Source organism: Phalacrocorax aristotelis, chromosome 13 (assembly GCF_949628215.1).
Source record: "Phalacrocorax aristotelis chromosome 13, bGulAri2.1, whole genome shotgun sequence".
In the NCBI taxonomy this organism is placed as follows: domain Eukaryota; kingdom Metazoa; phylum Chordata; class Aves; order Suliformes; family Phalacrocoracidae; genus Phalacrocorax; species Phalacrocorax aristotelis.
The window spans coordinates 6,922,221-6,936,391 of NC_134288.1; the positions used below are offsets into that span (position 1 = coordinate 6,922,221).

A 14,171-nucleotide genomic window follows, 5' to 3' on the forward strand; every position below is an offset into this window, starting at 1 on the left:
TGGGCAAACTACACTTCCAACATATTTATATAGCAAGTAGTTAGTAAAAGTGTACATTTTTAGTGTACATCTTAATGCAATAAAGAATCAATGGCATATCTGAACTGTATATATGCGTACTTAAATAAACCTGCATGTACATAGGCACTAGAGAATAAATTGACCTACCTGTATTTGTTCTCTGAAGGTAACATCGTACATACACTCATACTCTCGGGCTGCACGACTCCCAGATCTGCTACCTCTGGCTCTAGGACCACCCAGATTCTCCTGTCACCTGCGACATTTTGGGGTGCACAGGATTGCACCCATGAGGGTGAACCCCCGGGGCTCTGGCTGTCTTTGCAGTGCAGCTGCCCCTGCTCTCCTGGAGGAGAGCCACGGGGATGCTGCCCAGCTGAGCCGACACGAGCCCGAGGTGGGATTGCTGCTGGTTATGCCTCCAACCACAGCATGACCAGCAATAGTGCTTCTAAAAAGGAAGAAATTTAGGGAGCCTGGTGTCACAGCAGGATGCTCTGGGTTGACACCACCCCTGCTCATGGCATTTTGGGCAGGGTTCATCTGACTGCTAAGGGGTGGTTGCAGCACAGGTGTCTGCATCTAAGCACATCGCCCCAGCTCTCTTCAGGGTGCAGGTCATCTCCTTCTGAAGCAGATGCTCATGCTTGGCCGCAGGGATTACCCCATGTGCCGGGAGAGCTACAGGAACTCAGGTGCAGGCACCTACCATGTAGGCACACACCCCCAGGTGAGAGGAAGCCCTCTCTTGCAAAGCCCTGAGCAGATAAAGCCCCTCCTAGTAGCTGAGCAAGGCGGCCTCTTAAAGAGGGAGGAAGAAAGAATTGGAAAAAGCAAGGGCAGTTAAAGGTAGAAATCAGACACCATCTTTGGAAGAGGCTCTGAAAGACCATTTTTGGTTTTAAACCAGATATTTTGTAAATCTCTGGATCTGATCCTTTGGGGCTTGCTACCCACCCTTCTAATAAATATCACTTACCACCAACAATAAAGTCTCCCACATTAAAAAGCTCTCACTAAATAAAAACCTTCTACTGAAAAAGCTTGGCTGAGTTAGCTTGGCAAAAATAAGGAGCTATGACTACTCTCCATAAATACATCAGTGGATAAACACCAAAAACTATTTAAGTTAAGGGACAATGCTGGCTGCAAAACAAACCAGGAATGAACCGGCCATGAATTAATTCAAACTAGAAATTTAAATAAAGTTTCTGACCATGCAAAGGCAGTCGAGCTCTGGAATAGCCTTCCAAGAGCAAAAGTGAAGGCAAGACATGGAAACAATTTTGAGCTGGGATTTGATTAGTTTGTGACAGAATGGTCTGACACAGCATTTGGCTGGACTATTCAGTTCAAGAGTTTCCCTTCTAGACTTTGTTTTCTATTAGAAAAGAATATTTTAAAAAATCTTCAAGTAGTTGCATCACACAGCAACCACCCAATACAACATGGGCACATTAAAAATGTACAGGTAACGGGAAGCAGGAAGGTTAACGGGGAAGTTTATTTTGCTGTTTCGCCAGAACTATTCCAGATTAACTGGGGCGGGGGGAAAGAAGAAAAAGACTGGAGCAAACACTCGAGGTTACCAGCGCTGCTGCAGGAGGATCTGTCATGTAGGGCTGCAAGAGGGAAACTTCCTGATTGCAGAAGAGCTGCTGCCTTGCAGATCCCTTGGAGACAACAATGACTTGAACCACTCAGAGCAACGCTGCGTATTCTCTGCATTTGTTCTCTGAAGAACAGCTTGTTCTCTCTGAACAATGAAAAGGATTCCAGGTCAGGATGGAAAAATTATTATGTTCTAGTTCTCAGTGATTAAAGGGAGACTTGGAGATTTAACAGCCTGCTACAGTCAGTCTCCAGGAGCGCAGGGGAAAATATTCTAGGCAGCAAGGGACAAATGACACCAAACTCCATCTCCTGGGTTGTCTGGGTCTGGGAACCTGCTACTTGTTGGAGAGTATGCAATGCTAAATCTAACCTCATCCATAGGGATGAAAAATCGCACTCAGCTCCCACGGGACTTTTATGCAAGACTGGCAGCTTTCTTCTCAGATACCTTTCCTAACACACACACACACACACACACTTGCGTGCCCATAAAGCCCTTCATTGCCAGGGCGTAAGGACCAGAAAGGGCGGAGAGGATATATGCAGCCATGCCAACCTTTAGAGAACAAACACCTTAACGGACAGATGAAAAAAAAACAAAAAAGAAAATAAAGAAAAAAGTACTGTGCCATGATAGTCCATATCTAAGCAATGACCTTGTTTACACAATGTCTGAGATTCGTTATGCTTGTATAGGCAGCTGTAGGCATCGGTATATGAATATGAAATCTGAAAGTCTGTTGACTAGAAAGCAAACAAGAGCATCCTATTTCCTGGGTCTGAGCTGAGCCCCTGCCTCCGTCAGCTCTCAGCCATCTCCTTGGCTGGGCCACCGAGAGCTCTGCACTAAGTGCCCAGTTTTTGCACGTGCACTCTCTCATGTGCTGTGCTTAAAGGTCTCATTTATGGCAGTGCTTTATCACCACGTCCTGCTCCTGAGGTTTGGATCAGGCCGGCCCATGGGTTTCTTAAAGACCAAAAATTTCTTCTCAAGGGTAAGAGCGGATCCTCCAGGGCTGGTGGTTTGAGTTCAGTCTGTTTCTGAAAAAGAACAGAGGTGTCAGAGATGCTCTGGCTTGCTGCAGGGGCCTGCTACCCCGGTGGGGTGCTGGGTGGGGAGGAAGGGGTGCAGAATGTCTTGAGATGGGCAAAACTGGGGGCCTTGATGGAGTCAGCTGCAAAAAAAGGCCAGCCCCATTCAGAGGGACCAGGAAACTCAGAATCCTTCTGGGAGTGGAGCTGGGCTTTGGCCAGCTGCAGGGCTAAGGTGGGACGCAGCCTCTGGCGGTCCAAAGCCATGCACCCTCACTGAGCACCTCCCACCTCTGTGCCTCAAGGGGTGACAAGACCACCTCGCTCTGGGTGGCATAAAGCCACGCTCAGAGGGTGCTAGAGGGCCATGGCCATGGCATGGGTGCGAAAGCTGGCCCACCACCATTCCCCACACTGCTCCTGCTGCAACGCCTCCCCAGCCAACTCCTGCGGTTGCAGCTGCTCCCCAGCAAAGCACACAGGGCAATGCACATGCAGACCTCTCAGCTGCAGGAAGGGCAGGGCCCCATTCAAACCCATGCTCCATCTCCTCTGTACTGGGCAGGGGAGGGAAGCAATGAATTTTAGTGGAATTTTAAAATTTTTTTTTTTCTAAGGCCTGAAGCCATGGCAGAAGCATGTGCAAGGCTCCGAAACAAGGCATCGGGGCTGGAGTAGATCCCAGCTTCCCAGCATGCCGGCAAGGGGCTGCATGCGTGGAACAGGCGAGGGGCTACACAGCCCGTGGCAGGCCAGGGCAAGCATTCGGCCATCCCCATCTGGTGGGAACCCTGCCAGGGAGGAAGCAGCCCCCAGCTGCACTTCCAAAGAGCCCACGGAGGGCTTGGAAACCACCTCTCCTCTCCTCCACACGCGTACACGTACACACACAGACGCAAGCGCCTTTCGTAAGCGGGTCCTGGAGGAGGGGTAGGGCCAGCAGCTGTAAACACCAGCCCTTCCTGTCCTCTCCCTCCTTGCAGCCTCCATCTTCAACACCCAAGCCTTGCCCTATGCCAAACAAGGATGCTCACATCTGGAGAGCTGGCGGTGGGAGAAGGAAGGGAGGAGGCTCTTGCCTGCGCAGGCAGGCAGGGGTTACATCTGCTGCCCAAGGCCGGGGGAAGCATGGAAGGAGCCAGCAGCATGGGGGCCAGCAGCCAGGCCCCTTCCTTCCCAATCGCCCACCCCCTTCATAAATAAACCCAAGGGCCTCGGGGCAGGTAAAGGGACCAGACATTCCCATTGGTTTTACTCTGGCTTAAAATACAGCTAGGATTTGGCTTCAGGGTGGAGCCAGCATCCAGTGACCAAGACAGGCAGGGGCAGGCAGCGTCTTGCCGGAACCCCCTCTTTCCCAGTGATTTCCTCACCACTTCCTCAGTTAAATCCCAAACAGCAAGACCGGACATTAAACTTTTCCCTAAAGCCTCAGTTTCCCAAATGGGAAACGCTCGGTGCCCTGTGCTCGCCCAAAGCCTTCTGCGCGGCCAGCCCTGCCCGAGGCGGGGGCCTTACCGAGCCGCGTGGCGGCAGGCGGCGGGCCAGGGGCGGCGGGGGTCCCGGCGCTGCCTTCCTGGCCGCCCGGCTCCCACGCCTCGCTGCTCTCCAACACCTCCGAGCTGGCCTCGCACGGCCCTTTCCGGCTTCCCGCCGCCTCGCTGGCACAGCCCTCCTCGGGGACGGCCCCCTTGCTCTCCTCCTCCGCCTTCACCGCAAACCACACCTTGAGCTGCTGGGCACTGAGGTGGGAGCGCTCGCAGAGGCTGGGCAGGTCCTCCTCCCGCAGCCCCTTCTGCTTCTCATAGTAGTCCTCCAGCACCTCCCGGCTGGTGGGGCTGACCTCCACCAGCCCCGGGGGGAAAACCCCCCGCCTGTAGTTCTCATACCACTTCAGCTGCCCGTTCTTGTAGCCATACCGGCTGTCCCCAAACCAGCGAATGACCTCGGCCCGCGGCAGGCCCGTCTGGGAAACGATGGCATCGTACTCCTGGTTCGTGGGTCGCTGGGTCTGCACGAACATTTGCTTCAGCAAATGCCGCTGCTGGGCTGTTTTTTTAAAGTTCAGTTTGGTTTTTGGAGGGGTGGGCGGCCGGCTGGAGCTGCTGTCCCCTTTCTCATTTGCACCAGCCCCCGGTAACTCGTTTTTGCCGTTGGACTCGGTCACTCGGAGGTTTTTCAGGTTGATTTTGATGGGACTCACTTTCCGCTCCACCGAGTTTGGGTTGTTGCCACAGACGTCGACTGAGCCGTTTTCACTCGCAGCCCTCAGCTCATCTGAGGAGTCTTCTTCTCCACCGCCATTTTCCGCCTCCTCCTCCTGCCGAGCCGCCTCCTCCACTTTCTTATTCTCCTCCGCCACCTTCTTCTTCCTCCTCTCTGAGAACCAACTATCAATCTCCCTCCGTGTCATCTTCGTCTCCCCCCTCAGGCGGTTCACCTCTTCCTCCGCAGGAAGGGGATTTTGGGCAAAACTGCTCTCCAGGGCCTTCAGCTGCTCTGGCGCCCGCTCTTTGTACTTGGTTGGCGTGAAGTCGGGCGCCTGGTGCCATGACTGCCGCCGTGGTGGGTGGTGAGGGGCCGGCGCGGCTGCCGCGGGGCTCAGCTCGGCTCCTCTGGGTGAGGCGTCAAAGGCAATTTCGGGCAGGGAATCGAGAGCGCTGTCTCCAGGGAAGACGGCCCGGCCGCCTCTCACGTTCCTGTAATGGTACCTCCTATCACTAAACCACTTTCTAATCTCCTTGGTGGAAAGGCCTGTGATTTTTGTCAGCCGCTCGACTTCAGCCTGGCCAGGGAACTGATTTCTGCAGAAGCTGCCTTTCAAGGCCGAGAGCTGCTCATGAGACTTCTTGTTTTTGTACACATTGGGATCCAGGAAGGTCTGCGAGGAGATGGCCGGGCAGGCGGTGAGCAGCGACTGGCCGCTGTTGACCACCTTTACCCCCGACGCGTTGCTGGAGCTCACCGTGCTGTGCTGCGCTGCCGGCTGCGGTTTGGGGACAGAAGTCACTGCCAAGGTGAAGGAGGAGCTGGTGCCCTTCAACCCATTTGCCATGATGGGCTGCGTGACCAGCAGACCCCCCGTCCCCTCCGGCTGCCCCACCACATGGCCCGGTAAAGTGGCCTGAATAAGATGAGGGACACTCCCAGGATTTGCAACCAGTGGCGTGTTCAAAACTGTAATGGTGGGTTGCGGCACAGACTGAATAACAGTGTTGAACATCTTCTTCCTGGCATCTTCAATCTCCTCCGGTGACCAGCTGATGCCCTGCTTCAACCTCTGGGCGGTAAACCAGATCTTCAGCTGCTCTTCTGGGTACTTCGTTACCACAGTCAAGTAGCAGAGCTCGGCTTTTGTGGGGTAGGGAAACTTGTGGAAAGAGTTTTTGAGGAAGCTGTTGGAGTCCATGGCAGCGTTGTACGTTGGAATGCTGCTCAGGGGGATCATCACCTTGGGAAGCGACTTGGACGTAGGTAGCTGCTGATGCAACGGGGGTTGCTGCTGCAGTGACACAAGTTGTGCCACACCTGCCTGTAGAACAGGCACGTTTCCTATGATGGAACCATTCACTATATGAGATGATTTTGTTGAACTTGCAGTGGGCTGACTGACTGGCACGGACCCGTTTGGGAATGAATGCTCTCCGTCTTTCACCTCCGACTCACTGCCCAGCTGACTTGACACATTCTCCTTCAGTGTGTGGATTTTTTTGGCCTCTGGTTTACCTTTCATTATCTTCATGATAGGGGTTTTGGTAATGATAATTTCAGACTGGCTGTCTACCCCTTCTTCAGGGACCTCTCCTGGAAGGTCATGGCTGCTGGTGGCCTCACAGAGACTTTGCTCCACAGTTGTATGATTGTCCTGCTTAGCCACCCTCCAGATGAAGTTCGTTTCACTGGCGTGCAACTCTGCATTGTGGTGTGAAAGCCCTTCGTGGCTATTTGCCAGGAAGTTGCATGCAACACATGCAAACGCAGGGTCTTTCCTAAAGTCTAAGTGCTCAGAGTCCAAGTGTCCAAAGAAGTGATGAACGTCTTGACATCCAAAGTCACAAGACTTGCAGATATAAGTGTCGCTATCAGCAATGCCGCGGTGCCCGTTAGACAAAGCTCCGTTATTACTGTTACTGGCACCAGCATCACTAGCTGCTGGCCCTTCAGCAGGAGCATCTTGTTGCGTTCCTTCATGATCATCTACAGCATCCAGTTCAGTCTCCTGAAGCACCAGTGTTTTTACTGGTATCATGCAGGGAGTTGTGGATTTTCTTTTGCTAGCCATCACTACAATTGATCCAGATGATTATTTTTCTTTCATTTAAATTAAATTCAAGTTTAAAAAGCGCTATTGCAAGTGCTCTGTGGTCTAGATTCCAGCAAATTCATAATGTCCCAAGGAGTTGTTGTCAAATGTTGACGAATGTTCATATTTGCCACTGAACCTGAGGACAAGGAAAGGGAGGAGGGGTTAGTTCCCTTGGTGTTAGACAAAGCACAACTGTCCTGTTATTTAACTGTTTAACTCGATAAATAATTTTCAGTCTCTTTTGCTGGAAAAATTTAACTTGACCTTGGATTTTCTGTATTTTCACACACAAACACTGTGAATCACCTGTTTAAAAAAAAACCACACAAACATGCCTCTTTTACAGCCCACATCGAATTCTCATCTGAGGAGGAAAAATGCCAAAATTTCCCCTCGCCCTGCCAAGACCCATCACCAGTATTTCAGCAGGGAGAACCATGCCTGGGCTCCCTGCACGCCCAGGCTCCCAGCTCAGGAGGAGCCACCAGGCAGGGTCACCCTGGGAAAGCCGTCTGCTTTACATCAGAAAAACCTGACGAAAAATCAACACGTTCCCTATAGACTGTTTTGATTTCTTAAAAATCGGCATTTTCCAACCATCCTGTCGGGAAGTTTCTCGCCAGCTCAAAGCGCCGTGCCTGTGCCAAGGGCCTCTGCCTGCAGAGACGCCTGGAGCTATGCGCTGCAGGGACCAAGAAGGCTGTAGCCAGGTCCGCGTATTTTAGCCCTCCTCGCTCAGCAAGCCTGCAAAGCATTTGTGAGATTCCTTCCCCACCCTGTGTACATTTCATTACTATTTAACAGCATCTGTTGAGACTCCATCTGGAGCTGCAGGAGAAGGTAAGGTCCCAAAACTCAAGGGCAGCATCACACACGTTCCTGGCTCCCTGCCTTGCCCTCCCACCACCTTTGCAGCTTCTGGCACTCACGCAACTCAGTGCACTGGGGTATTTCCTAAGAAAGTGTAATTCTTCTGCAACAGAAGCCCATTTTGCTGAGCACGAGGTGACCAGAGATCTGTCACATATTTTAAAAAAACAAAAAAAAAAGAAAGAAGAAAGGAATCGTTTTCTCTCTCACTCCCTCCTCCACCAAAAGCTAAAGCATAAAGCAGTTCCCGTGGAAGGCCAGGGCATTAGCCACAACCTTATTCCTGGCCTGACATAGCTTTGCCAACTGCACAGCGGATGCTCCATGCCTGAGATCACGACCCGAGGGCAGTAAAGCTGTCTGCTGTAGCTGGCACCAGGAGTCACTTGCCTGGTGACGGGTCCAATGACAGAGAAGGCAGCACATCTGAGGGAGCAACATCTCTGCCTTAACCCCTCTGTCAACCTTTCATGCAGCAACTCTCCTTTTTTTCTTTTAAACACAGGGATAAAATGGTATTTTTCCAGATTGCAAGGTCACTTGGAAGCATATGGACGTACTGATTCATATTACAAAGACTCAGTGCCAGATTTTCCTAGGATTTACAGTAATAGCAAGAGAGCTTTATAAAAACACTCAAAAACTTGAACTTAAGAAAAAAAAAAAAAGACCAACTTACCATCCTAGCAGATGACTCACAGAGGTAACTCCTATCAGTTACAGCAGTTGTGCACCCGTAGCTTTCTCATATCAGATATTCTGAGAAATGCAGATTGGGCAAATGACTTCGTGGTGCTTATGCAATACCTCCTCTGCTTATTTTTATCGGTAGCTTTTAGAACAGAGGAATGAAAGGTCCTAATGCAAAACATCAAATGGAGGAAGTACAATTTGACCTCCCTAACTTGATTAGAACTTTTTAAAAAAAAATTGTTCTGAAAGCTGACATCATTTTTTCCAAACAGGAGAGCCTAGATGGCCGACTCTGGCCTCAGCAACTCTCAGGCACCGTTTAAAAGACTGATGGGAAAACGTAACTTCCCGTTAATGTGGGCTGATCTGAGATTACAAAACAGTCCTGTAAATAGTGTTAGTCATCACTGAACTTGGCATCAGAAAAGACTGTTTGCTATGCTAAAGCTTTGTGAAAAGCTAGAAATAATAACTTTAAAAAAATCTATAAATAAAAAAGTATTAAAGTTTCGATCTCGATTTAGACAGTGCGAATTGCATGCTCTCAATACCTGCTTTATGCCACCCTCATCCCACCTTTTCGTGGTTAGTCTTTCCCTCTGCAGAGGGCCAGAAAGTTATTCATTAGCATTAGCAAGTCAAATACTTGGATGACTATGAATGGGCTTTGCTATTCAAGAGGGGAACAGCATCCATTTGACACCAATCCCAAGATGCTCATTTTTGATGCTAAGTTAAATATTACACAATCTAGCAGGGTACGATGACCTTTCCAAGTCAAGTCAATTAGGAAAAAAACAGTAACACCAGCCTAAGGCTACAAAATATAGCTTTAAAGGCTGAAAGGAGTTTCAGGTCAGAGAAGCTACGGTAAAAAGGAATTCTTATTTAATTTTATTCTGCTGCTCTAACATAGGTCAGGGAGAAACTGCTGGGCCCTCTGCAAGGTTTTTCATTTCCAACAAACTCCTGATAGAGATCCAGTTCCAGAGTCTCCATTACTCAGACAGCTCAAGTCCCAGATGGATCTTACCTAGTGTTTATGGAGTCGCCAGATATCAAAAAGATTATTTTTATCTGTCAACAGGGTAAATTTGACACAAAGCAACAGAGACACACAAAGACCCCCGTTGCAACACATTAACAGAGTGCCTATTCTGCCATTGTTTGACTATTGTTTTGGGTAAACACGAATGGCCTGACTCACCTATGGAGAACCTAAAAGCTCTGCATTTCATTTACCAGCACATTTGCATCAGGCTCCATGCTCTCTCCAACAACTTTCCTTAAAAATGCAATCAAAGCAGCCCCAGCCGCCACAGCTCTCCTGCTGGGGCTCCAATGTTAATGCCACCTGAGAACACAGATTGCAAATTTAGCTGGAAGTGAATCACAGTGCCAATTTACTGGGAAAAAAAATATTAATCAAGTGTACTGTTTGTCCGTTTCATTTCCATGGAACAGTTGCATAACCACATGTTCGGAGCATGTTTTATTCACTGCTCACCTTCTGGAATGCACTAATACTTTAATACACCACTAATATATAACAGAATAATTCACCGATTTCTCCATCATTAAAGTAAGCGAGGCTGCTTTAATGGATAGGGTAAATTAATGGCAGAAAAATGAATCAATTAAAAAAACAGCCTTACAACGGAGCTCAGTATACCACCACTGCAAACGCCTCAGACCAATCTGCACAGCCGTGTACTATTTTATGATTAACTGGAGCAAAGAGACATTAGCTGAATGGAGTAGCTACCTAGCAGCCAGGAAGATAAAGGGGATATACTTAAATTCATGGATCCTATTTAATTTATGCCTGCTAATTTAATAGTGAGGTAGCAGAGTAAGCAGGTGGAATGACCTGTGTACCTAAACCTGCTGCTGCTGTTGGAATTTGAGGGAAAACTGACTTAAAGCAGAGTCAAACCAGTTCAGTCCCAGTGATGCTCCCAGAGAAACTAATGCTGGAAGGGAAGGCAGCCCAAAGGCTCCTTTGGCCAGGTTGTATCCCAGCCCAGCATCTGGCTGGGTGTACATTTCTCTCATATCTAGAGCACCAGGAACTGACCCTGGGGCTGATGTGTGCTCGCTCACACAACTGCGAGACAACGGTGCACACCCCGCTCCTGGACAGGGCAGAGCAGCCCGGCCTTTGCACAAGCCAGGCATGAACCCAGGTGAACGGCTTGGGTTGGGTCGTGGCTTCCCATCCTTGACGTACGGCCTTGATTGCTTGTCTGCACAGCTCCCAGCTTGCAACAGTTAAAAAAAATCACCACGGGAAAGCTCTGCTTAGATGCAGTAGATGCAGTTTTATGCTGTTGTCACCACACCATGGCTACAGGGACAGCCAGGTTGGTGGCCACCCATCTGTTTCTCAAGGGTTGCAGCTCAGAAGTGGCCAGCCCTGTACTCAGAGCCAGCGGGAAGGGATGGGGAACTGCAGGCTCCCGCACAGCCCACGTCTGCCCTTCTCTCATCTGTGCAGGAGGCCCATGAAAGCCACACACCAGCAACCCACCTCCAGCTTAAAAACAAGTAGCAGGAGCACTGCAAGACTTGCTAGGCTGTGATTTCAACTACCCCTAGCGATTCAGAAAATAATAATAGAGGAGGAAGACGGAAGCTGTTAAATCTGGGGTTCCAATCCATGAAAACAGTGCAGCATTTCTGCTAGAGACAGCCCAAAGCCTACAATGCTGCTGTGAGCACTCTCCTTCAGAACCATCTCCTGTACCAGCCCTCCTTCCTCCCCAGCACAGGACCTGCCGATGGGGACGGGAAGGTTCCAGGTACACACTGCTAACCCTCTGCAGAGCAGCTTTGCCTCCGCTGAGAAAACAATGCTGAGACCGGTCAAAGTGAGCTTAGCAATTTCAGAAAATTTACTTCTGCAGAGATTAACAAAGGGAGGTTTCGAAATCTGCACTGCTGAGTATGAACTTTCAGCTTTTTCCAGCTTGGCTGGATATAACTGGTTTGGTTTTAAATGTTTCAGTGAATTAATGAGTTAGGTTGTTAATGCAAAACATTCATTCCACGCAGTGCCAAGGTCCCAGTTAGAAGATTAATTTTTGTGACCTTTTGTAAACCTCGCCTAGAAACAACAACCAGAAAACCCACCAGGCAGCATCACCAGCCAGCCAGCGCACAGCCAGGCACAGCCGCTCCGGTCCCACGGCCTGGGCACGGGGACGATGGGAGAGTCGCCCTTCTCTGCCCCAGCCCAGCCATCTCCTGCGTGCCCAACGCTCACGCTGGGGACAAGGCTCCATGTGGACACGTAGGATGGCTACGTGCTCTGCCGTGGGCTCCAGTGTTTGATGCAGCAATGCTGAAGAGTAAATGCTCAGTTCAAAAAAAAAAGCAAAAAAAAAAAAAAAGACACCAAAATAGAAGTAAAATAACAGTTTTCTCAACACTTTCAGTGCCTGCTAGGCAGGCAGACACACTCCCCAGGTCAGGGACAAAGTTGATGTTTCTGTCTCATATGAAGCCAAGCACAATATTGGCACTTCAAATAACACCGGTTTGTTTTTAAGCTGAAACTCTGCAGGCCCCAGCTGATACCATAATATGGGGGAAAAAAATGAAAAAAAAAAAAAATCAAAGGAGGGAAAAAGTTGACGTTGAGAGTTTTTGTCTCTCCCCTTTAGGCTCTACCTCCAGCCAGGCACAGAAGATGCACATCTGTCTTTGGGAAGTCCACAGATGACTTCCCAACTTCAGCTGGTAATCAGCAAGTACAGGCCAGTAAAAAAAAGAGATCCCTGTGGCCAGCACCAACAAATGGGTGCTCTCCGCAGCACCCTGACCCGAAGGCTGAGCCACCTTCCCCTTCCCACCTCCCAGCACCCCAGAGACGCAGCGGGTCCCCCAAAGCACAGCAGACACCTAGTTTGCTCTGAGCAGCACTGTGTGCCAGCTCAGTAGTCTGGACCTGGGTGCATTTACCTGGGTGCTAGGGAGGGGAGGAAAAACAGGTCCACACAGCAGCAAGTGCAGGTGTATGAGAGGCACAGCCCCATGGCAGCCCCTGTTGCCAGCCACGGCAGTCCCAGGACTCTTTCGGTTAGGCATTAACATTTGTTCTGCATTTGGAGTCCGTTCATAAGGAGTCATGTAGGAGTTTCACCAATTTTATTAATTTATTGCCAAAATGTGCCCAGTGTGGGCTGGTAGGAGGGAAGAAGGCTGGAGATTCCTGCACTCTCCAGACCCAGGTGAGAAGGGGAAAGGCTTGTTCCCTGGCCAGAGGCTGCCCCACACCAGCTCTAACCTGGGTTTCATCACCACAGACTTGGAGTCACAGGCTTTGGTTACAACAAAAGCATAACCAAGCATGGGGAAAGGCACGAAACAGTATCGCCAACAGGCTTTGAGGACACAGTGCCCTGCCAGCAACAGGGCAGCTATTGCTAATCCATCCCAGGAACACACTACGTGGATGGACATGCTCTGGCAATTTAGCAAAGACCTCTCCAGGCTACGTCCCTGTGGTTCACTATGGACAGACACAGTTAGAGTGAACATCCCACCTCTCCAGAGCAAATCCCAACTTCCCGGGTGCGGACGGGACCTCCTTAGCTGTGCCAGCAAGGCTCTCTAACAGAGAAGAAAAGGCAAGATTCGGCAGGGCCCAGGTCCTCTGTTCCTGGTCTGTGGCTGTGCATCTCGGCTAGATGGGGTCCACCCATCCTCCCTGGGTAACTGTTTGCAAAGCCTGCAGTTGGAAGGGAAATTGCAGGTTGGGATCATCTCCAGCAGCCTAAAAACAACAGCACCAGAGCATCACCCTGGCTCCCAGCAAGTGGTGTGCATCTCCATGCCATGCCATCTGGAGGTAGCATCTGGCACCCAAAACATGGTTCATAACCCAGACTAAGGTCATGACACTTAATTCTTTTGGGGTTTAACCCCATACAGGACTGCAAGTTCCCATGAATGAACAGTTAATGAGATTTTCCCCTCCAGAACAGATTGCTACTGCACTCAAAATTCAGGTGCTCTCAACAAGAACAGGGAAAGCACCCAGCAATAAAATAACCGCAACCTGAGAGAAGTCACGCGGGCAAGAAAAGTCACTTTGCATCTTACTATTTTGCACCCCACAAATGTACAAACACATGCACAAATTTCAGCAGTTTTGAGCTTCAAGCAGCATCACATAGTCAACATTTGTATTAAGGAACAATTTCTCTTTATGTCGACTGGTCAGGGTGCTTTGTAGCTTAAGCCTGGCTTTGAAAACGTGTGTACAGTCTAAAGGCAGTGGAAGCCAGTTGACCGAACAATCGTATTCATTCTCCATTACTTGGCAGGCCTAGAGCAGAAAAGCGTCTTTCCCATTTAGGCTAGTTAAACAGAGCTATTCATTAAAATTTCACCCTTCCACAAAACTGCTGTACTTCATTTAAAATTTGCCTTTTAGAGAAGACCTCTCTCCTCTGCCCCGCAATGCTCCTCATCGCCCTATTTCATTTCACCTATTTATGAGCTGTGTTTTCAGATTGCTCTCGTGCTTCCAAATCGGCAGCAGCTCGCCTTTGCCGTCATTACCTGGGCAGAGGCTGGCTTGCTGCCTTAGCACTCAGGGACTAATGGTAATTATTTCTGCTTTTTTTTT

The 14,171-nt window shown here is 49.7% G+C and overlaps 1 protein-coding gene across 1 annotated transcript; it reads right to left on the minus strand.

The window, feature by feature from the left end:
• Positions 1-2,542: 2,542 nt before the first annotated feature.
• Positions 2,543-7,089, minus strand: ZHX3 (zinc fingers and homeoboxes 3). Its single transcript, XM_075108821.1, has 2 exons — positions 4,186-7,089; positions 2,543-2,676 (listed from the first exon to the last, which is right to left on the minus strand). The coding sequence occupies exons 1-2, from the start codon at positions 6,947-6,949 to the stop codon at positions 2,666-2,668; spliced, it is 2,775 nt and encodes a 924-aa protein (XP_074964922.1). The 5' UTR covers positions 6,950-7,089; the 3' UTR covers positions 2,543-2,665.
• Positions 7,090-14,171: the final 7,082 nt, after the last annotated feature.

Bases quoted from the DNA above. Each gene is read 5' to 3' on its own strand.
- ZHX3 (XM_075108821.1), bottom strand. From the start codon at position 6,949: ATGGCTAGCAAAAGAAAATCCACAACTCCCTGCATGATACCAGTAAAA.